The sequence below is a fragment of the Hemiscyllium ocellatum genome, chromosome 42, assembly GCF_020745735.1.
Source record: "Hemiscyllium ocellatum isolate sHemOce1 chromosome 42, sHemOce1.pat.X.cur, whole genome shotgun sequence".
Lineage (NCBI taxonomy): Eukaryota > Metazoa > Chordata > Chondrichthyes > Orectolobiformes > Hemiscylliidae > Hemiscyllium > Hemiscyllium ocellatum.
Window position 1 is genome coordinate 32,964,435 of NC_083442.1, and position 22,858 is coordinate 32,987,292.

A 22,858-nucleotide genomic window follows, 5' to 3' on the forward strand; every position below is an offset into this window, starting at 1 on the left:
AAAGTGAGGAGCCCACTCAGCCCCTCGAGCCTGCTCTGTCAGTGAGTAAGGTCACAGGTGATCTGATTACTCCACATTTCCACCTACCCATAAGATATAGAAGCAGAATGAGGCCATTTGGCCCATCATATCTGCTCCACCATTCAACCATGGCTGATAGGTTTCTCAGGAGAAAGTGGGAACTGCAGAAGCTGGAGACATTTTGGGCACAAGCCGAATTCCTGATGAAGAGCTAATGCCTGAAATGTTGATTCTCCTGCTCTCCAGATGCTGCCTGACCTGCTGTGTTTTTCCAGCACCACACTCTTGACTCTGATTGGTTTCTCAACCTCATTCTCCTGCCTCCTCCTCTTACTAATCAAGAACCTATTGATCGCTCTCTTAAATACACTCAATGACTTGACCTCCACAGTCTTCTTTGGTAATGAGTTTCACAGATTCACCTCTGTTTGTCTGAAGAAATTCCTCCCCATCTCAATTCTGATGTGTCGTCCCTTCATTTTGAGGCCATGCCTTCTGATCCTAATCTCTCCTAAATATCTTCTCTATGTCTGTTCTATCTGGGCTCTGTAAGTTTCAATCAGATCCCCTCCCTATCCTTCTAAATTCCATTGAGTACTGATCCAGAGACTCTCAACTGCTCCTCATATGGCAAATCCTTCATCCCTGGGATTATTCTTGTAAACCTCCTCTGGACCCCCTCCAACATCAGCACATCCTTCCTTAGATCCGGGGACAAAACTGTTCATAATATTCCAAACGCAGTATGACCAGAGCCTTATACAGCCTCAGAAGGACATCTCTGCCCTCATATTCTGGCCCTTTTGAAATGAATTCAATCATTGTAGTTGCCTTTCTAACTGCCAATAGGCCCTCTGTGTTAGCCGTAAAGAGAGGCATGAACTAGGACTGCCAAGTCCCTTTCTGCTTCAGGTTTTCAAACCCTTTCCCCATTTGGAAAGTAGTCTACACCTCTGTTCTTCCTACCAAAGTCTATAACCTCACACCTTCCCACATTATATTCCATCTGTCTCATCTTTGCCCACTTTCCCAGCCTCTCCAAGTCCGTCTGCAGCCTCCCCACTTCCTCAGCACAATCTGTCCCTCCAAGTTGCTAGATGCTGTCCAATCCTGAGATTATTACCTATTGGTTCTGCCTTATACTTTAACTCCTAGCTGCTCATAATCCCTCACCAAAACCTCTTTCCTCTTTCTACCCATACTGTTGGTAGCTACATGGACCAGATAACTGAAATCTCCCTTCCCACTACTCTGCAGACCAGATGAAATATCCTGAACCCCAGCACCAAGCAGGCAACACAGTCTTCGGGACTCTCAATCCTGGTCCCAGGGAAGTGTCCGTTTCCCTGACTATGATATCCCTGATTACAAATGCATTTCTCTTTTCTCCCCCCAGTTTTGAATGGCCACCTACACCACGGTTCTCTAGTCAGTTTGCTCATCTTTCCTACAGCCCCCACCCTCATCCACACAGGGAGCTAGAATCTCAAACCTGTTAGATAAGCTCAAGGGCTGAGGCTCCCTCAGCACTACCACCTGCATCCCTCTACCAGCCTCGTTCACTGGCACACCCCTGTGCCTGATGATGGGCCGGATTCAAGGTAGTTAATTAAAGGGGTGCGACTAGTGGGGTCCAGCAGCTCCAACATCACACAGGTACGACCCATCTCTTGGTCCTGCATGTATGTTTTATTTAGTTAGATCTTAATTTTATTTTTTAAAATGTCCTACTGGTCTTTTACTTTGTAACCTGTAAATATTTCCCCTATTTACCTTCAGTCTGAAAGTAACCTTTAATAGATGGTCAAAGTAGCAGCAAATGCCAACCAATGAAATGACAGTTTACCTGTGTCACTCTTATCTGCAACTTATCTTACACCTTACAAATCATGAGCCAAAAATAAGCAAGCAAATAGCACCTCTTCTACTCTGTGCTGATTTCCTACAGTGCCTCCAAATTCCCCAAATAGTGCACACACTCATCGTTCACTCTGGATGTGATCTCTCCTTCCTGCCCATGCACAGCTTCCAGGTCACACCTCCTTAAACAGAGCTGAGATAACTTTGACTGCAGGTGATTGGCTGATAAGGAACCTCAGTCACTGAAGTCAGCTATCTGATTAACTTCTCAACCAGAGGACTGAAATTTAAACTGTTAAGCTGGAGAAAGAAAAGAAAGATTTATCATTTCTTTTCCCACATTGCCTCTAGATTCCCCGAACTGTGTATTCACTCGGACTGTGTCTCACACTGGATGTGATCCCTCCTTCCTGACTGAGTGCAGTTTACTGATCCTAAGAAACTCTGAAGTACTGCTGACTCTGCTTCTAACCTTTCACCGCCGTCCCCCGCCTTGCTTAACAAGAATTGATCCACCTCTGCCATAAAAGTTTCTGTTTACACTTCCTTTCAAAGGAAGAAAATTCCAAAGACTTACCTCCCTCTCCCTGACAGCATTCCTCCTTACCTCTGGTTTAAATGGGCAACCCATTCCAGTTATTAGTTAAGTAACCCTCATCTGAATGACTTCCAATGCATTACATCCTTCCTTAAATCAGGAGACCAATTCCGTACACACTCCTCCACATGTAGTCTCACCTGTGCCCTGTATAACTAAAGCATAATCTCCCAACCTTTTTTATTCAATTCTCCTTTACAGTAACTGAGAACATTTTCCTTGCTTTCCTAATTGTTTGCTGTACCTGCAAACTAAGCATTTGGGATGCACTCACTCGGACACCCAGATCCCTCTGCATCCCAGAGCTCTGCAATCTCTCACCTTTGCTTTGCTTCTTTTCCTATAATCTTCCTGCCAAAACAGACACTTTCCCACTTTCCCACATTTCAGTCCATTACTCAGATCTTTTCCCACTCACATTTCACATCAATGTCCTTTTCTAGCCTTCTTGTCTCCCCCTTCACAACTCACCGTCCTACCGTCAAGACATGTTTTTGTCATCAGCAAATTTGGCTTGTGTACTTTCCAGCCCCACCTCCAAGTCGTTTGTATAAACTGCAAAAAGCTGAGAGTCCAGCTCTGCTCGCTGGGGTATTCCATTTGTTATATTGTGCTAACCAGAAATTAAAGCCATTTATGGCAGCCTCTGCTTCCCATTAACTAGACAATCTTTTACCCATCCTGATAAACTACCCCATATAACATATCCTTTCAGTGTTCAGGAACCACTTCCTGTGGCCATGACCCCATAGTGAGTATTCCGTTATATGGATTTATTCCTATTGATGTGCTCAGTTCATCGGCTTTGCTTTGAATGCATTCAGGTACAGAAGGTTTTGTTTTATCTTGTAATTCGCTTTGTAACATTTACCCTTATCTGCTGCCTTTATCCCATCCTGATCTGTTTATCATTTCACAGATTAGATTAGATTAGATTAGACTCCCTACAGTGTAGCAACAGGCCCTTCGGCCCAACCAGTCCACACCGACCCGCCAAAGAGTAACCCACCCAGACCCATTCCCTCTGACTAATGCACCGAACACGACAGGCAATTTAGCATGACCAATTCACCTCACCTGCACATCTTTGGACTGTGGGAGGAAACCGGAGCACCCGGAGGAAACCCACGCAGAATGTGCAAACTCCACACAGACAGTCGCCCAAGGCTGGAATTGAACCCGGGTCCCTGGCGCTGAGAGACAGCAGTGCTAACCACTGAGCCACCGTGCTGCCCCAAATGGATATTCATCCATTTATCTTTTTCCTTTACTCTCCTCTTTGATTTACCACGTCTTCCCAAATTTAATCCCTTGCCCCCACTATTTTGTATCAAATCCTCTCTATTTCCCATGATGCAGTTTGCAAGAACACTGTCAGTTCAGGTGGAGACTAACCCATCCAGGCAGTTTCTACTTTGCCCAGTTCTGGTGCGAGTGCCACACGAACTGAAACCCAAGAGGTTGACAGCACAGAGAAAGGCCCTTCAGCCCACTGAGTCTGTGCCAGTCAGAAATAACCACCTAGCTATTCTAACCCTATTTTCCAGCACTTGGCGTGTTGCCTTGTTTACCTTGGCATTGCACATCTAAATAACTCAGATGGGCCCAGTGCGGACCTTGAGTGAGCCTTTACTTACTTACTGCGGCAAACATAGAGCCTGGCACCAGTAGGCCCAGCAGTAAAAGATGGTACAGAGGACCGTTGACTTCTCTGTTGGTTGGGTCTGGTGCTAGCAGTGACGAAGCTGTAGGAGGGCATCCCAGTCACAGTGAGGAGGTGGGCCCAGCGTGAGAGGCGAGGATTCCAATGTTGGTTAGTCCAGTCCAGGTGGCAGTGAGACAGTGGCTGAGGAGAATTGACCCAGCAACTAAAGATGGTGCCCGAGAATTGGTGACTTTGACGTTGATTGGGTCCGATGCAGATGGCGGTGAGGCGGTGGAGGAGGGAATGGCAACACAGATATCATTGACGGTGATGAGCTGTCTCAGGACTGACGGTCTCTCTTTAAGCTAAATCTTTCTTTTCCTTATTCTTAAATTATTCAAAATGGCGCTGAATCATGACAACAGCTGAAAGCTTTTCACTGTATTTTGTTGTATTCCCATTGTAAGATAACGTTACAATAAAACCATTCATTCATTCAAATATTTCTTAAATGTTATGAGGCTGGGAAAAGCAAGTAACAAAAAGAGGAACTTCTCCCCCATCAGGTTTTGATCCATGCATTTATCGCCCTCTGAGATGGCATGCTCTCTGCCATTTGCACATGGCTCAGATAATAATGCAGAGATTGTGATCTTTGAGGTTCTGATACTGAGCTGCTTGGACTGACCTCGCTGAACCTCCTTCTTTGTCCTTACCTACGTCATTGATACGTTCATAGACCACACTGACTTGATCATAGCCCTACCCCTGTAAGATCCTGTCCAGCACTTAGCAGATCTACTGCAGCCTGGCACTAGGCAAGCATTGCAGTGTCTAAACTCACAATCTTTGTGTGGGGAATGGTGCCAATCCCTCTCACAGTAATGTCCCCTATTACCCCTGCATTCCTTTATCCACCTCCCACTGGAGTGGCATTTTTCCACTGCCTCCTCCTCACTTTTACAAGTTGCCTTTTGTTTCAGTCATTTCCTCTTGAAATTTCAATTCATCCCGCCTCTCTGTCACCTTTGACCTGAATTGTTGAGTTTACCATTTCATCCTGGCCTCTCTGTGCCTCGCTGTTGGTCAGACTGTGGGTGGGAAAGACTGCACTTTTGATTTTCACACGCACTTTTGAATTTAAACAGGAGCAAAACTATTGCAACAAAGCTGGGCCTGTTGGTTTTCACCATTGAAGAGGACTCATGTACAGGACATTCGGAATTTCCAAAAAGACTCTTTATGGAATAACACACTAGAAAGTATTCTAGCTGGATGCATCACAGCTTGGTTCAGCAACCGCTCTGCCCGGGACCGTAAGAAACTACAGAGAGCTGTGAACATAGCCCAGACCATCACACAAACCGACCTCCCACCCACTGACTCCATCTACACTTCTCACTGCCTTGGGCAGGCAGTCCAACATCATCAAAGACCCCTCCCACCCCAGTTATAATCTCTCCCCACCTTTTCCATCAGTCAGAAAATACAAAGCTCAAACACATCTACTAACAGGTTCAAGAACAGCTTCTTCCCTCCTGTTATTAGACTTCTCAATGGACCTCTCAGATTTTAAATTTAATGTTGATCTCATTCCCTGTGCACCTTCTCTGCAGCAGTAACATTGTATTCCTCACTCTGTTCTATGATCTTAATGCTCTTTGTACGGTATAATCTGCCTGTACTGCACTGCAAAACAAAACTTTTCACTGTACCCAGGTACATGTGACAATAATAAATCAAGGCAAATCTTACTGTAATGTTCCATCTTTAATCTGGGCTTTTCACAAAAATAACCTTACCAGTTTTTGAAAATTCAGCAAGTTAACACCAATAAAAATAAACACTGCACTGTATCTGGTAATTTCTAAACATCTCAAGGGTGAGTGCACCAGTTTACAATAGATTTTTATAATGAATTCATCATTATGATCAAGCTTTCCTTATAGAACAGTATCACAGAGGTCACTTGGAGTAATAGTTCTCTTCAGTTCATTCCCCTGTACGTATCTGAAATCCTGCTGCCCGTTCCCAAGTCCGGTTCATGCATCACCACCATATGCCAGACCAGGACAGACTCTCACATCATGGTTTGCTTCTCCCTGGCTCTCAACCCTACAGCTGCACCCTTCCAATTCTGACCTTGTGGAGCCCCCTCTCATTTGCACCCATATTGTTGCCTGTGCCTTCAGCTGTGTTTAGCTTACACTCTGGAACGGAGAATGTTATCTTGATGGGGTTAGGTGAAAGTGGGCTGTCTGATCTCCCTCTGGAATTATCTGTCTATCTATCTATCCGTCTGTCTGTCTGTCTGTCTATCTATTCATCTATCTCCTCCTGTAAGGTACCAATGGTTTTAAACACCTGTCCTAGTGGTTTGTGGGGCAGGTTTCCAACTGTTATTGTGTCGTTAATTGTCCTGTGATTTAATGAGATGTTTTAACATGTTAAATGAACTATGTAAATGCAAGGTGCTGTTGTGAGTGGAATCACTGATGTAAATCACCCATTGGATGGCATCAATTTCGAATTGGCTTGAAGGCTCATGAGGAGAAATATTCCGGGAAGAAAACAAGAGAAACATTTCCTAATCAGTGGGATCACTCAATGTCTTCCAGGTCAATGTTATATTCCAAGGGATTGCTAATATTCATCTAAACATTAAGACAAAGAAACCGATGATAATTCACTCCTTCAATATGGCATGAGACTTACATCTATATTATCACTTAATGTGGCACTTAAGCCACAACGTGTTCCCAGAGGTGAGGATGCTACTGTCTGAGCAGAGCTGAAACTGATGTCTTGTTGGTTTAGTCACCATTACTACATTTTACGAGAGGTCAACTCATTTATCCAGAGCCTGATGAGAATGCTGAGCATTCACTAACGTATGGAGTGGTTGAGGTGAATAGTATAGATTACATTTCAGAGAAACTGGGTGAACAAACTGAAGAGAATGTTATCTTGATGGGGTTAGTGAAAGGGGGCTGGGGAAGGCTAGTGTAGACAATACGCTGCAGCACAAAATCAAATGCCCTGTTTTTGTATTGTCCACTCAATGTAACTCTATGACTCCATTCATCCTCGCCACTGTTAGAAAAACAGAATACAATGCTGAGATTTGAAACAAAAATGTTTTTTTCAGGTTGAGAAACTGATCGCTGAGAAAGGCTGGGAGTTTATGTGGAATGAGAGACTTGGCTACATCCTGTCATGCCCATCAAACCTGGGCACTGGACTCCGAGCTGGGGTTCACATCAAACTACCCATGCTCAGCAAGGTACCAGCTCAATCTCAATTTCCAACTGGGCTTCAATTCTAATGGACGTCATTTACTCTCCATTGTGCATGACTCTGAAATCAATTAGTCCTGATACACAAAACATTCTCAAACTACATGCTGAGAATGCCAGTGAAAGGAAAGGGAATAAGGTAGGCCTCTCTCCTTTAGATGATGATAGAACTCCTTGTGAAATTCAGTGACAAACTACGGGGCTGAGATTCCACAGGGATTCCTGCTCACAAGAAACAAAACAAAGGCTGCTTTAACATGGAACAGGACTAAACAGAACCTGACATGAACAGCCCACAGGTTAGCTGGTTTAAGAAATAGAACATAGAACATTACAGCGCAGTACAGGCCCTTCGGCCCTCGATGTTGCGCCGACCTGTCACACCAATCTGAAGCCCATCTAACCTACACTATTCCATATACGTCCATACGCTTGTCCAATGATGACTTAAATGTACTTAAAGTTGGCGAATCTACTACCATTGCAGGCAAAACATTCCATACCCTTACTACTCTCTGAGTAAAGAAACTACCTCTGACATCTGTCCTATATCTATCACCCCTCACTTTAAAGCTATGCCCCTCGTGTTTGCCATCCCCATACTTGGAAAAAGGCTCTCCCTATCTAACCCTCTGATTATCTGATATGCCTCTATTAAGTCACGTCTCAACCTTCTTCTCTCTAACAAAAACAGCCTCAAGGCCCTCAGCCTTTCCTCGTAAGATCTTCCCTCCATACCAGGCAATATCCTAGTAAATCTCCTCTGCACCCTTTCCAAAGCTTCCACATCCTTCTTATAATGCGGTGACCAGAACTGTACACAATACTCCAAGTTCGGCCACACCCAGAGTTTTGTACAGCTGCAGCATAACCTCATGGTTCCGGAACTCGATCCCTCTATTAATAAAAGCTAAAACACTGTATGCCTTCTTAACAACCCTGTCAACGTGGGTGGCAACTTTCAAGGATCTGTGTACCTGGTCACTGAGATGTCTCTGCTCATCTACACTACCAAGAATCTTACCATTAACCCAGTACTTTGCATTCCAGTTACTCCGATCAAAGTGAATCACATCACACTTGTCCGCATTAAACTCCATTTGCCACCTCTCAGCCCAGCTCTGCAGCTTATCTATGATCACAAAGATTTTACAGGAATTCTACTGGAGTAAGGGTCAGGGATCATTGAAGGGGACAGTGCAGAAGGAGCTTTACTGTGCATTGTATCTCATGCTGTCCCTGCTCTGGGACAGTGTAAAGGGAGCTTTACTCCGTATCTAATGCTATGCTATTCTTGTCCTGGGAGTGTTTGATGGGGACGGTGTAGAGAGAGCTTAACTCTGTATCTAATCCTGTGCTGGCTCTGTCCTGGGAGTGTTTGATGGGCACAGTGTATAGTGAGTCTCACTGTGTCTCTAACCTGCCCTATGAGCTTTTGAAATTAAAGTTGGACATTTTGCTGTAATGAACACAAGATGCAGAGATGAAATTGAAACCTGTCAATATTCAGGTGACCGTGCAGGTCCTATCAGCTCACTGCCATTTACTCATCCCCTTCGTTTTTCAGTAAACAAATGACCAGCTTCAGCCAGGAAGTAAATGCAAGCTGTGGCCTGAGGTGATGTGAGCTTGTGGTGGGTACGGAGTATTCACCATCGCTATGCAGATCCCAACCGACAGCAGAGTCTTAACTAGAATAACCAGAGTCCTTACACAGAGTGGCTCATTCGGGGCACTGGTTCCTGGTGTGAATGAACCCCCTTGTTCCTGAAATGGTATCTTCCTGTGGTAGTGTTTGGACCAGAAGGTCTGGCTTCAAATCCCACCTCCCCCAGTCATGCGTCAAGATATAGGTCAACAGGTTGTTTTAAAAAATTAAACTCTGTGATGGAGGTGGCAGTTTGTTCCTTATTTAGATTGGGAGAGAAGAGTCTGTCTCCTCCTTGTTTGGCTGTGAGACAGTGTGATGAAGATGGACATCAACTGACCAATAGTGAGACTGTCCAGGGACGCTGATTAGAGAGAGGAGGTCACATGATAAAATCTCCAGGATGTTGCCCATGTCGACTTCAAAATGGCTGGTCTCTTAGAACAATCTCTCCCTTAACAAATGGGGAGAAATGTTGTAATCCTGATTTGAGCACTCTGTGAACTGTTCTATAAAAAACACATCTTCCTTTTCTTGAAACCTCGACATCAGCATTATCATTCCAACCCCTGCCCTTCATCACTTGGCCAAAGCATGAGAAACCCCTATGTTTGGATTTTAACCAACAGTTTGCTGTTCGATAGAAGCTGCTACTTGTTATCTAACTTGTTTTTCTGATTCAGGATCCTCGCTTCTCAAAGATCCTGGAGAACTTGCGTCTGCAGAAACGAGGGACAGGGGGTGTGGACACTGCGGCTGTGGGCAGTGTGTTTGACATCTCGAACCTAGACCGACTGGGGAAATCTGAGGTGAGTAACTGTCCTTACCCAGCAATGTCCCTGTGTGTGAGACAGGAAGACAGGCCAGGCCAGAGAGGTGGGACAAGGAAGGGAATGGTTGAGAGAATGGCAGTGGGAGAGAGGACAGTAAGGGGATTCTGATGTGGAGTGGATAGGGAAAGACTGGAGGGGAGAGGTTGGTTGAATAGACATGTGCAGCTTTTCTGGAGAAAACAGTGCCAATTAATTGGCATGTATTTCTGATTGCTTTCTATATGACAGTGGTGTAGCAAATAGAGAATTATAGGGACCCAGGTAAAATCAATGACTGCAGATGCTGGAAACCAGAGTTTAGATTAGAGTGGTGCTGAAAAAGCACAGCAGGTCAGGCAGCATCCGAGGAGCAGGAAAATTGACGTTTCGGGCAGAAGGTATTCCTGATGAAGGGCTTTTGTCCAAAACGTCAATTTTACTGCTCCTCGGATGCTGCCTGAACTGCTGTGCTTTTCCAGCACCACTCTAAATTATAGGGACCCTCAGTGCCTGGGTAATTTGCAAAAGGATAGAAGGCAAACATGTTGCTTTTGTTTGCAGAGAATGTGTTTAACTTCAAGCAAATCTAAAGGAGCCATGTTACGAACTTGCTTGAATATGGAAATTGGTTGTTAACTGAGCTATTGGTGCACTCAGGATTAGTCAGCACAAGACGCAGGAGCAGAAATTAGGCCATTCAGCCCATCACATCTGCTCAGCCATTCAATCATAGCTGACAAGTTTCTCAACCCTATTCTCCCGCTTTCTCCCCATAACCTTTGATCGTCTTGATATTCAAGAACCTCTGTATCTCAGTCTTAAATATACTCAATGACCTCACTTCCACAGCCTTCTGTGGCATTTCCTGTCTACGCACAAAACCAGATTTAACAGGAGATGTTTTGTTTGGAGGTTGGCAGGTTGGAGGTTGAGGGAGGAGGTGAAGGGACACGGCAGAGAAATGGGGCGAGTTTTATTTCCAGCAGAATGGTCAAACTGTTGTGTGTGTCCTTTGTTCAAAATAAAAGATTAAACAGGAATATTGAATTTCCTTCTCCAGGTGGAGTTGGTTCAGTTGGTGGTTGATGGAGTCAACTATTTAATCGAGTGTGAGAAGAGACTCCAGCGTGGACAAGATATCAAAATTCCAGCACCTATAGCTCAGAGCCGACGTTAAATCCCTTGTACTCAAACAGGCATCATTGAGGCTGATGTCGCATGAAACATGTTCTGAATCTGAAAATCCTTGCACCTATGAAGCTGATAAATAAACTCCCTGACCATGTGTGAACTACAAAATGCTGTTGCTTGCAAACTCTTTGTCAACCTTATCAAGTGATAGCGCATCCTGAAGTAAAACATAGTAATTGTCCCTTTCCCTATGAAACTCCGTCCCATCATTGTGTGGGGAATCACAGACACAGACCCCCGTCCCGTCACCGTGTGGGGGAATCACAGACACAGACCCCCGTCCCGTCACCGTGTGGGGGAATCACAGACACAGACCCCCGTCCCATCACCATGTGGGGGAATCACAGACAAAGACACCTCTCCTATCACCATGTGGGGGAATCACAGACACAGACCCCTGTCCCGTCACCGTGTGGAGAAATCACAGACACAGACCCCCGTCCTATCACCATGTGGGGGAATCACAGACACAGACCCCTGTCGCATCACCGTGTGGGGGAATCACAGACACAGACCCCTGTCCCATCACCGTGTGGGGGAATCACAGGTACAGACCCCTGTCCCATCACCGTGTGGGGGAATTATAGATAAAGACTCCAGTTCAACAATATGTTTCATTATAGAAGATAAAATAGTTTCTGTCACTCTGCCCTAACTGTGTTTGCACTAGAGAGACTCGGCACATCAGTGAGGGGATGTGATGCCTCCCACAGCCCATCAGCTTGTTAACACTTGTCATCAAGCCTGACTAAGTCATCTGAACACTGCCCCCTGGAGGCTGATCCCACCTGCAGAAAATCACTTGAATCTTAATCTTAACAAATTCTCAACATAGAGAAATCGCAGAGCCAAAGGGAAACAGCAGACTGGAGCTGGGCTGCAAAGACTGAGGGGGGAGCAGATTTCCAATATCAACACATTTAACAACACAATCCTGGCTTCATAGTTTGAGTCTGATGATCATTTATTCAATTTCTCATCAGTTCTGGGTTATCAGGGTTTCAGCTATAGGGAGAGTCTGAACAGGCTGGGGCTGTTTTCTCTGGAGCATTGGAGCTGAAGGGTGACCTTATAGAGGTTTATAAAATCATGAGGAGCATGGATAGGATAAATAGACAAGGTCTTTTCCCTGGGGTGGGGGAGTCCAGAACTAGAGGAAATAGGTTTAGGGTGAGAGGGGAAAGATATAAAAGAGACCTAAGAGGCAACTTTTTCACACAGAGGGTGGTACGTGTATGGAATGAGTTGCCAGAGGAGGTTGGTACAAATACAGCATTTAAAAGGCACATGGATGGGTACGTGAATAGGAAGGGTTAGGAGGGATATGGGCCAAATGCTGGCAAATGGGACTAGATTAGATTGGGATATCTGGTCGGCATGGACGGGTTGAAACAAAGGGTCTGTTTCCATGCTGTACATCTCTATGGCTCTGACTCTATGATGTTGTAGGTTCCAGTCACCCAAAGAACCCCTCATTCAGAGTACTAATGCCTCATTCAGAGTACTAACGCTTCATACAGAGTACTAACGCCTCAATCAGAGTACCAATGCCTCATTCAGAGTACTAACGCCTCATTCAGAGTACTAACACCTCATTCAGAGTACTAACAATCTGCAGGAATGGCAAGACATGTTTTTGGTAAATTAGGAAGTGTCAAAGTTTAATTTGCCAACAATTGGTTGTTATAGGCTGAGCATTTTCATTTGATAATTCACATGCTTTGACCAGAGCGGATATTTCTTTTGCAGTTAATGTCCACGAATCCCTGATATTGGGTCTCATGTCTGTCAGGTCGATCTGTTGAACCAAGCCTTGTGCTGCCAACATTTTTCTTTCAGGAGGATTGAACTATCAGATTAGAAATAATGTCTTAACTGGCAGCCACTGGGAAACAGTTCAGATACAGCAGTGAACAATCTGTTGGAATTCTAGGCCATTCCCTTTCTGACTTGGACATGTCCTGGTCGGTGAGGTCTTGTTGTATTTTCACATGCAGATAATCTCCTGTTAACTGTCAATTAAAATGATCCCAGTGTTTCAATATCAGAAAACCAATTGCTGGTTGGTGTATTGCTGGTGATCAATGCCCATTATTAATGAGCAATGCCCATTATTGATGATCAATACCCATTGTTGGATATTAATGCCCATTGTTGGCAATCAATGCCCATTATTGATAGTCAGTGCTCATTACTGGTGATTAATGCTCATTGTTAGTGATCAATGCCCATTACTGGAGAGTCACTGGCCATCGGTCAGTGACATTTGCCACTGGGGAGAGAAGTCACTGATCATTGTGAACGCTGAGTGACCATTGCCAGGGATTCCATTCTGTTGCCAGGGCTCACTGTCCATTCCCAGGGATTCCAGTCCATTGCCAAGGCTTAGTGACCATTCCCAGGGATTCCAGTCCATTGCCAAGGTTCACTGTCCATTCCCAGGGATTCCAGTCCATTGCCAAGGCTCAATGACCATTCCCAGGGATTCCAGTCCATTGCCAAGGCTCACTGGCCATTCCCAGGGATTCCAGTCCATTGCCAAGGCTCACTGGGCCATTTCCAGGGATTCCAGTCCATTGCCAAGGCTCAGTGACCATTTGCAGGGTCAGGTTAGTATTAGACTCAGCCTCACAGTGCTGCGTGACTGTGATGTCTCTGAGTAGGAACTGTTCTCTGCTGGAAGGATGCTGATCGTGGCCTCACCAGAGGATTCCTGAAGAGTGAGGAATCCACAGGGAACGCTCGGGACGCTGGCCTTGACAAATCTACAACAAGAAAAAGAGACAACAAACCACCTGCATCAGCTCCTGCTCTTCTTTAGAACAAATAAACATTGTTAAACCTGATCCCAGCCGACTTTACATTGTAACGTGTTCCCTCTCTCTCTATTACGTCCTTCCCCACTGCCTCTCTCGTTCCCTCTCTCCATTACATCCTTCCCCCGCCTCTCTCATTCCCTCTCTCTCTCTCTATTACATCCTTCCCCCGCCTCTCTCATTCCCTCTCTCTATTACATCCTTCTCCCGCCGCTCTCATTCCCTCTCTCTCTCTATTACATCCTTCCCCACTGCCTCTCTCGTTCCCTCTCTCTCTATTACATCCTTCCCCACTGCCTCTCTCATTCCCTTTCTCTCTCTATTACATCCTTCATCACTGCCTCTCTCATTCCCTCTTTCAGAGTTTCTCTCTTTTCCTTGTTCTGATCTGATCCCCCTTTTCCTCGCTCTCCTTTCTATATTCCGAGCCTGCAGTTATCATATCCCTGTCCAGGATTATCAATCCCCAGGCAGACAGCAAGATGAAAGGTGCAATGGAGATGTTTGAAGCTTAGGGAGGAAACGGAGTAGGAAGGGAGGAACCAAGTGGATGAGAACAATATACAGTGTTGTCCCTGTCCTGGAAGGTGCTGTCGCTCTGTTGGGCTACAGGACCTATTGTCATATTTCACATAGTGAACCCCATCCCCCCCCACCACCCCACCACCCCCCACCCACCCCCCCCTCTGTGTGCATTGTGTGGAGACAGCAGTGAGTGGATTTATCACCTTTTCCTTACCCAATACAGCCACACGTTACATGGGGTGGGGGAAGAGGGGGGGGGCTCTCTATCTTGTGGTTTCTGCATTTTCCCACTGTGAGGATTTTCACCTTGAAGAGAGGTTTTAAGACAGAGCTGATTACTGAATCCCATTAAACAAAAAACTTGTGAGGCCTGGAGTTGATTCTTTGAAATTTGGAACAATAAAGGCCAGCCTCCCACAGAACCAGGATTTTTAGGTTTAGTTTCTCAGGGGCTGGGGAATTGAAACTGGCCTTGGAAGCTGCAGTACACCTCTACCTGCTTCTCTCTCTCTCTCCTTTTCTCTCAGGGTTTTGTCTTCATGTTTTCCTTTTGGACTGGAGAATCGTCTGTGAGACAATGTATTTTACTGCATTTGCCTTTGACAAGGGGGCATTTGTGGGATCTTACTGCATTGGAACAGGAACCATTTTAGTAGCTAAATAATCTATTATTCCGTTAAGATTTCCGATAGAGTTACGTTTGCCCAACTTCATCTTTCTTTTCTTTTATTTTAACTAGAGTGGATGAATAAAGTGCTTTCCTTAATGCCGAACAGTTTGACCAATCAAATTGCATCTGGAATGCAATGTCCAGCACCTGCCTTTAAAATGAGAAAATATTAAGGTCTAGACTATCACCTGGATACAGTTTGAGGGGCTTTGCTCTGATCCATAACACTCTCAGACAGAGTTAGGAGTTGCTATCGCAACGATGTCTCCAACTGATGGGGGCATGGGGCTATTCCAATTCAGAGGGGTTCCCCACACCCAACAGGGACAACTATCCCATCGGATGACAATCCTTAATTCCAAACCAGTGCTCTGCTCACCACATGTGGGAATTGTCTGGATAGAGGGTGTCTGGGTGCCCTATACAGGAGTGGGAGGCAGCAAGTAGATGGGGCTGGAAAGCACTTCCTAGGAGCATGGAGACCATGGGTCAATCCAGACTTCCAATAGGGAACTTGAGGGATATCTGGAAAGGAAGAAAATGTGCAGGGTCACGGCTTACAATGGGGGGAACGGCACTGAATGACACCCGCAGAGCAGGTTCAGATGCAATGGGCTGAATGGCCTCCTCCTTCATTGTACAGTTCAGTGAGTCTGTGCGGAAGCCAATGGCTCGCCTATCCCCTAACCTAAGTCACCACCCTTCCTTTAAATCCGGACACATCGATTGCAGAATAAACCAGTCAGGTGCTGCTGCATCGACTCAGATTCCTGCTCATTTCTGTCAGAAATGTGAAACTCTCTGAAGGTGGACTTGGGCTCCAGCCCCACACTCAGAATCAAACAGGGACAGAGCTACCTCGCCGAGTGGAGAAAGGGGCTGAGCCATCGCCAACGTCAGCCTGGCTTCTGGCGATGCCCCCGTTGTGGGTGGTGCCAGCCAGCCTTGAGGCATCTCCCGAAGCTTGTTGAGCGGAGAGTCGAAACCAGAGCCGCATGTTCTCCCTGAGACAGTGCCTGAACTGGCGGTTCAGGAGAGCGTAGAGGACGGGATTCAGAGCACAGTTCACAAAGGTCAGCCAAGTGGCCAGGAAGTCTAGCATTCTGGGAGGTTTACTGTCTGACAGGGAGCTGCAGTGAAAGTTCAGAATGAAGTAGGGAAGCCAGGTCACCAGGCAGGTTGTTATCACAGCTACTATGGTTTTCGCTGTCTTGGACTCCATCGCTACGCCAGAAGGGCTGCTGGTGTTCAGATTAAACGTCGAACTGGAAGACATGAAGCTCGCCCACTTCCTTGAAAGACTTGCCTGCAACAGCCTGAAAGACTTCAGTTCACTGGGAATGGAGCCATCTCCTGACCCAGGGGACAGGCTGCTGGCGAGACGCTGGGCTTTATACTTCATGTGGTCACGGGTGACCTGGTAGATTAAGTAATAGGAGATGGTGAGTATTAGCAAAGAGGTCAGGTAGATCCAAATGAAGAGGTAGATCCCATACGCCAGACTGGATCCTCCATCAGGCCAACTGAAGTCACACAAACACCTGGTGGGAGAAAACTTATAGAGCCCAAGACCAAAGAGTGGTGGGATTCCACCGAGCAGCCCACTCCACCACAGGAAGACAATCATCTTGAGAGCTCTGTCCCGGGTTACGGTGAGGATGAAGGGCCTCGCAATGACGTAATATCTGTCCACTGCAATGCCAGCCACCGACAGGATGGAGACGTTCCTCAGTGAGAAGGTTAGGAAGCCCGAGATTTGGCAAAATGTCCCACCAAAGGGCCAACTCTGGGCAATGGTTGCTATGACAATGACAGGCAGGCCCAAAAGAGTGATCAGAAAATCAGCCAGGGCCAGGGAGGCCACAAATGCATTGGTGATGCTCCTCAACGCTCGACACTTGTAGACCAACAGCAGGACCAGGGTGTTCAGCGGAAGGCCAATGATTAGGATGAGTAGATAGAGAATTGCCTGGGTAGCGGTTTCTGCCAATAATGGTCGAGGTTGTCCACTGCTATTGGATCCAAACCCTGATGGGATCCCACTGTGAAGATTGCTCATCTTTAATGTCACTGGGAGCATTCAATTCAAAACTAACACTTTCATGAATTCAGTCAGCTCCCTGATTCCCAGTAACCTTGGGGGCTCAAGTCATAATCGTCAGCTTCACTTGCAGATAGAGTAACACACAGTCATTCTGTTGGAGTTACCTTCATCCTTTCCCAGTGGAATGAGTGGTCAGCTGTAACCTTGTGCAAATAACTAACTGTAGGATGGAGACAGAAAAGCTTACTGCCCACAAACCTCCCTCAGAATCACGACATTCCAGATTCAAATACCATATCAGGGTCTGAACATAGAGATTAAAGCTGGGGCATTAATAGAGATTAGAGCGTAGAGGACGGGATTCAGAGCACAGCTCACAAAGGTCAGCCAAGTGGCCAGGAAGTTCAGCATTCTGGGAGGTTTACTGCCTGACAGGGAGCTGCAGTGAAAGTTCAGAATGCAGGGCAGCTCTGAGGGAGTGCTGCATTATCAGAGGGGCTGCCCTGTGGACATGAGGTTAAGCCAAGACTCTAACTAACTGCTCAGCTCTTATGGGTAGCAAAGGGTAACACGGCATCATCTGAAAGAGGAGCAGGGAATCTCTGCCCGCTGTCCCGGCCAATATTGATCTCTCGGTTAACGTCACACCGAAGGAAACGATTTTCTGGTCATTATCTCATTGCTGTTAGTGGGATCTTGCTGTGCTCTATTTCCTTCATTATGACAGTGATTACGCTTCATTGGCTATGAAAGTCTGTGGGGCAGCTGGTGAGAAACGCTGAGCCCAGTCTCTCCTTTTCCTTCCGAACCTCACTCAGTGAACGATGCAGTTCTTGAAGGGATTCCTCCCACCCCTGCAGGCACCAGGTCCCAGTCACCAGTCACTGGTCACCAGTCAGATGGTCCCGCTGATCCTGCAGCTTAGTTCCAGCAGCCGATGACCAGCCTTGGGAGACAATTGGCTCCTGTCAACCAGAAAACATACAAAGAAATGTGGGCATCTGCAGTTCCATCATTAACATTCCTGCTCAGGACAAGGAAATTGGGAGACATTTTTAGCCCAAAACCCAAGATGGAAAGGTCACTTAATCTGAACTAAAAATATCTTTTCTCCATCAGCACCACTACCCACTATCCCACCCTCCACCAAACGATTGCGTAAATGCTGTCCTGTCCACACTTGGCCAGCTCTGATGAAGAGCCATCTATATTGGAAACGTTGGACGCTCTCTTGCCATGGATGCTGCCTGACTCCTTTGGGATCTCCGGCATTTTGTTGATTTTCAGGACAGATTCCCGCATCCACAGTAAGCTGCTCCAACTAAGGAATGATCAGTGACTGGCAAAGGTCTTCATTTTGATGTTGTGACAATGTATTTATGATGATATAAACACTTCAAAATGATGAATGGCGAGGAGTCGGGGTCAGGGTGGGGATTACTCTCATAGACCCAACCCCAACATCTTAGTGGCTACATGGAGCTGTGAGCCCCTCCCTCCTCCTGTCACTGTCAGACCCAGCCCAGCCCCATCTCCACACCATCCACTGGAGAGGGGATGAAAAGGCACTATTGAGCCAAGAGTTATACAGAGCACCGGCCAGACCACATCTGGACAGTCGTGTATAGTATAGGCCCCCTAATTGAGTAAATGCTGTAAATATGTTGGAATCAGCTCAGAGAAGTTTACCTGGAATGGGGTTGGAAAGGGAAGGCTGGACAGGCTAGGTCTGTATCTGCTGGAGGTTTCAAGAATAAATGGCAACTTGATTAAAAATGTATCAGATCCTGAGGGGTCTTGACAGGGGAGATGTGGAGAGGGTGTTTCCTCCTGTTGGGGTATCTTGAACTGGACATCATTGTCTGAATATCAAGGGTCACCCATTTACTCTGTAAGATCTCTTTCTCTAAGAGGGTCGTGAGTCTTTGGTACTCTCTGTCTGGAAGGCAGCAGAAGCAGGAAGGCTGAAGGATAGAGCACGGAGTGGGGTGGAAGGGGTGAGAAATGTGGATCTGAGGTTACAGTCACATCAGCTGCAATCTTACAGAACGGCAGAGCAAGTCTGAGAGGATGGAAAAGCTTTGTTCATATAAAGAGGAAGAGGGAGGGGGAGCGAGCACAAAGTGTGAGGTTTGGGTTACAGGTCAGAGGGTGGGCAAAATTAATTAACAGAGATAAGCCCATTGTATTCATAATGAAATGTGCTGTTCACAATTATATTCTATCGCCACACCAAGCTCAAATGGTCAAGGTTGTTGGAAAGAAACAAAGTATTTGCTAAAGTAGGTGTTAATAGCAGAATAAAGACAGCTTTGCACAAAAACAAATCAGGAAAACATGCCACAATCTGACATTGGGCATCGTGGTTCAGTGACTAGTGCTGCTGCCTCACAGCATCAGGGACCCGGGTTCGATTCCAGCCTCGGGCAACTCTCTGGATGGAGTTTGCCCACTCTCCCTGTGTCTGCGTAGGTTTCCTCCAGGTGCTCCAGATTCCTCCCACAGTCCAAAAATGTGCATTTAAGGGCAGATTGGCCATGGGAAATTGCCCCTTGTGTCCAGGGATGTGCAGGCTGGGTGGTTAGCCATGGGAAATTTAGAGTTACAGGGGTAGGGTAGCAGGTGTATCTGGGTGAGATGCTCTTCGGAGGCTCAGTGTGGACTCAATGGGCCAGATGGGCTGAAAATGTGTTGCTGGAAAAGTGCAGCAGCTCAGGCAGCATCCAAGGAGCAGGAGATTCGACGTTTCGGGCATAAGCCCTTCATCAGGAATGAGGAAAGTGTGTCCAGCAGGCTAAGATAAAAGGTAGGGAGGAGGGACTTGGGGGAGGGGCGTTGGAAATGTGATAGGTACTACTCAATGGGCCAGATGGCCTGTTTCCACACTGTAGGGATTCTATGAATCTATAAAAAGAAATCAAACTGGGGGAACAGAGTTTATTTTCTGACATTGTTCAGTCCAATGTTATGTCCGAGCGACCGATGAGAAAAGAAGGTGCTGATTGTGCCTGTGTTGGCCTTCATTGAGCTGACTGAGGACAGAGGTGCAAGTGTCACAGCAAAGTGCATTGAAATGACAAGTGGGCAGAAGCTCAGGGTCAATGGCAAAGGGGCTGCGTAAGGTGATTGACTTGCTTCCTGCAAAGTGACAATGAAGAGACTCCCCCCCCCACACCCCCCCCCTCACTTTGAGCCTAGGTTCCATGTCTCACTGACAGATGACATATCCCACGGTGCAGCAAGGAAAGGGTTAACCCTGAAGCCAAGTGCAGCTCAATCTCCCACTGCTTATCCAACCAGAATATAGCAATCCATTAGGCCACTGGACAAAGCAACATTATCCAGAGTCTGTGGTCAATAATGAGCCAGCCATGCCTGACAATGACCCACACTGCCCAGAGGCACTGCCACTCCATAGGCCTGAGGCAGCTGCTTACTAAACCTGGCACACAAGTGGCAACTCCAGTCCCATTCACCCACACTGGGCATCTTGGACTCATCCCAACCCCACCGAGACTGCACTGGGTGTCATGCCTTACACATGAGTTTCAATGAAGGATTGGGGCAATGAATTAATCCAAATGTACACACCCCACAGAAGCTGGGAGCATGACTCACATCTGGTCCCGGGGAGAGAAAGTGGGAGCCTCCCCCGAGGCATCACTGATCAATTCTTTGGAAACGCTACAGAACGTTTGCTGAATGTAACTAAAGGGAATCGATCATCCATTCATTTAAACGCCCCAACACGAGGTGATTCCTGAATCCTTGATTTTCAAAAACATAATTCTTTGGAGAAAAGATTTCACTTCAAAATAAATCCAAGTTGTTTGTGCTCTTACCAGCTCAACGTCACTGACTCCACTTCACAACAACTGAGATCTCCCACACCGTCAGAAACACAAAGTTCACCTTCACTTGGGTTTTAGAGGAATCTCTGCTCCACGTTTCGCCTCGGGTTTCTCTCTGGGACTCTCACCTCTGCCTCTGTCGTCTTCCTCAAAGTGCAGACATTCTGTTTGAAGATGCAGGCGTCTGTTTCACTGAGGCTGAGTTAAACTCCACCGCTCCCACTGAAGGAAGTGGCGAGTTTCCTGTCTCTGTCCCATGGCTCCTTTATCAAGCTAGCTTTGGACAATCCCACTTCACCCTCGGTTTGCTGTTAAAAAGCAGCTGGACAGAGAAAGGGAAAGGGACAGAGAGAGAGAGGAACCCAGACTGTCAGGGACCAAGCAGAAAATCATAAATATTTAGGAGCCAGTTAGGAACTAGACACATGCTACACACTCAAAAGCAAAAAGCAACAAACACAGTGGTAGAAAAACAGAAATTCAGAGGCACAGATATACTGGAGAACACAGAAAACATAATTACCTTGGAGAGAGAGAATCTGTCACTATGTAAAGTGAAGGCATCTGGTGAACACACTGAGCCTGTGAAATGGGTATTTTATTCAGGAATAGTTTTCCTATTCCAGTGTCGGTTTGCAGTCGGTGAGAGGCAGGCCGCTGCTTGTTGATATGAAAAGACACGCTTTCTGTTCCGGACGGAGGAAGTGAGCTGACATCAGCTCAGCAAGTGCCAAGTCTCAAAGTTCTCCTTCCCTGCAGAAGGAAGGGGTTCAAAATAAAGTCAGCTCTCACTCCTGGCTCTGATCAGGCCACTGGAGAAAGTGGCTGTCAGGCTGGAATGGGATTGAGGAGAAGGTGAGGTCTGCAGATGCTGGAGATCAGAGCTGAAAATGTGTTGCTGGAAAAGCGCAGCAGGTCAGGCAGCATCCAAGGAGCAGGAGATTCGACGTTTCGGGCATAAACCCTTTTCAGGAATGAGGAGAGGGTGCCAGGCAGGCTAAGATAAAAGGTAGGGAGGAGGGACTTGGGGGAGGGGCGATGGAGATGTGATAGGTGGAAGGAGGTCAAGGTGAGGGTGATAGGCCAGAGTGGGGTGGGGGCAGAGAGGTCAGGAAGAAGATTGCAGGTTAGGAAGGCGGTACTGAGTTCGAGGGATTCGACTGAGACAAGGTGGGGGGAGGGGAAATGAGGAAACTGGAGAAATCTGAGTTCATCCCTTGTGGTTGGAGGGTTCCCCGGCGGAAGATGAGGCGCTCTTCCTCCAACCGTCGTGTTGTTATGGTCTGGCGATGGAGGAGTCCAAGGACCTGCATGTCCTTGGTGGAGTGGGAGGGGGAGTTAAAGTGTTGAGCCACGGGGTGGTTCGGTTGGTTGGTCAACTGAGCCAGGCTTATTAACCACCAGAATGACAACAGGCAACACACAATATCCAGCAGACACCGGGATGCTGAAATCAAATCAGAGGGTACTGGAGAAACTCAGCAGCAAACCTTGTAAGAGAGAGACACAGAGTTCATATTTGGCCAGGCCAGCATTTAATAACCAGAGGACAGTTAAGAGTCAATCACATCAGTGTGGGCTTGGAGTCACATGTAGGCCAGACCAGTTACGGAGGGTAGATTTCCCTCCCTGAAGGGCATTAGTGAGTCTGATGAGCTTTACAAGAATTCACAGCTGTTGCCTACATTCTAGATTTTAACTGATTTCCAAATTCCGCCATCTGCCCTGGCAGGATTCAAACCCAGGTCCCCACAACATTACCTGGCTCTCTGGACCAATAGTCTAATGATAATACCAGTAGATCATCACCTCCCCTTGAGGTATGGGCATCTGTGTACTACCTGTATGCATTTCTGAGTGTGTGTGCGCGCCTGGAAGTCT

General features: G+C 46.6%; 2 protein-coding genes across 2 annotated transcripts in view; one reads left to right on the top strand and one right to left on the bottom strand.

Moving 5' to 3' along the window:
* Positions 1 to 11,179, top strand: part of LOC132834752 (creatine kinase U-type, mitochondrial) — a 38,977-nt gene extending 27,798 nt beyond the window's left edge. The window contains exons 8-10 of the mRNA XM_060853732.1: positions 7,273 to 7,407; positions 9,752 to 9,877; positions 10,941 to 11,179. Of these exons, the coding sequence (XP_060709715.1) occupies positions 7,273 to 7,407; positions 9,752 to 9,877; positions 10,941 to 11,057 (378 nt within the window). The 3' untranslated portion in view covers positions 11,058 to 11,179. The remainder of the gene's footprint in view (positions 1 to 7,272; positions 7,408 to 9,751; positions 9,878 to 10,940) is intronic.
* Positions 11,180 to 12,704: 1,525 nt separating this feature from the next.
* On the bottom strand, positions 12,705 to 21,810 carry LOC132834751 (G-protein coupled receptor 161-like). The gene is made up of 4 exons (XM_060853731.1): positions 21,501 to 21,810; positions 20,969 to 21,299; positions 15,941 to 18,091; positions 12,705 to 13,836 (listed from the first exon to the last, which is right to left on the bottom strand). The coding sequence occupies exons 3-4, from the start codon at positions 17,160 to 17,162 to the stop codon at positions 13,700 to 13,702; spliced, it is 1,359 nt and encodes a 452-aa protein (XP_060709714.1). The 5' UTR covers positions 17,163 to 18,091; positions 20,969 to 21,299; positions 21,501 to 21,810; the 3' UTR covers positions 12,705 to 13,699.
* Between the last annotated feature and the right edge of the window lie 1,048 nt (positions 21,811 to 22,858).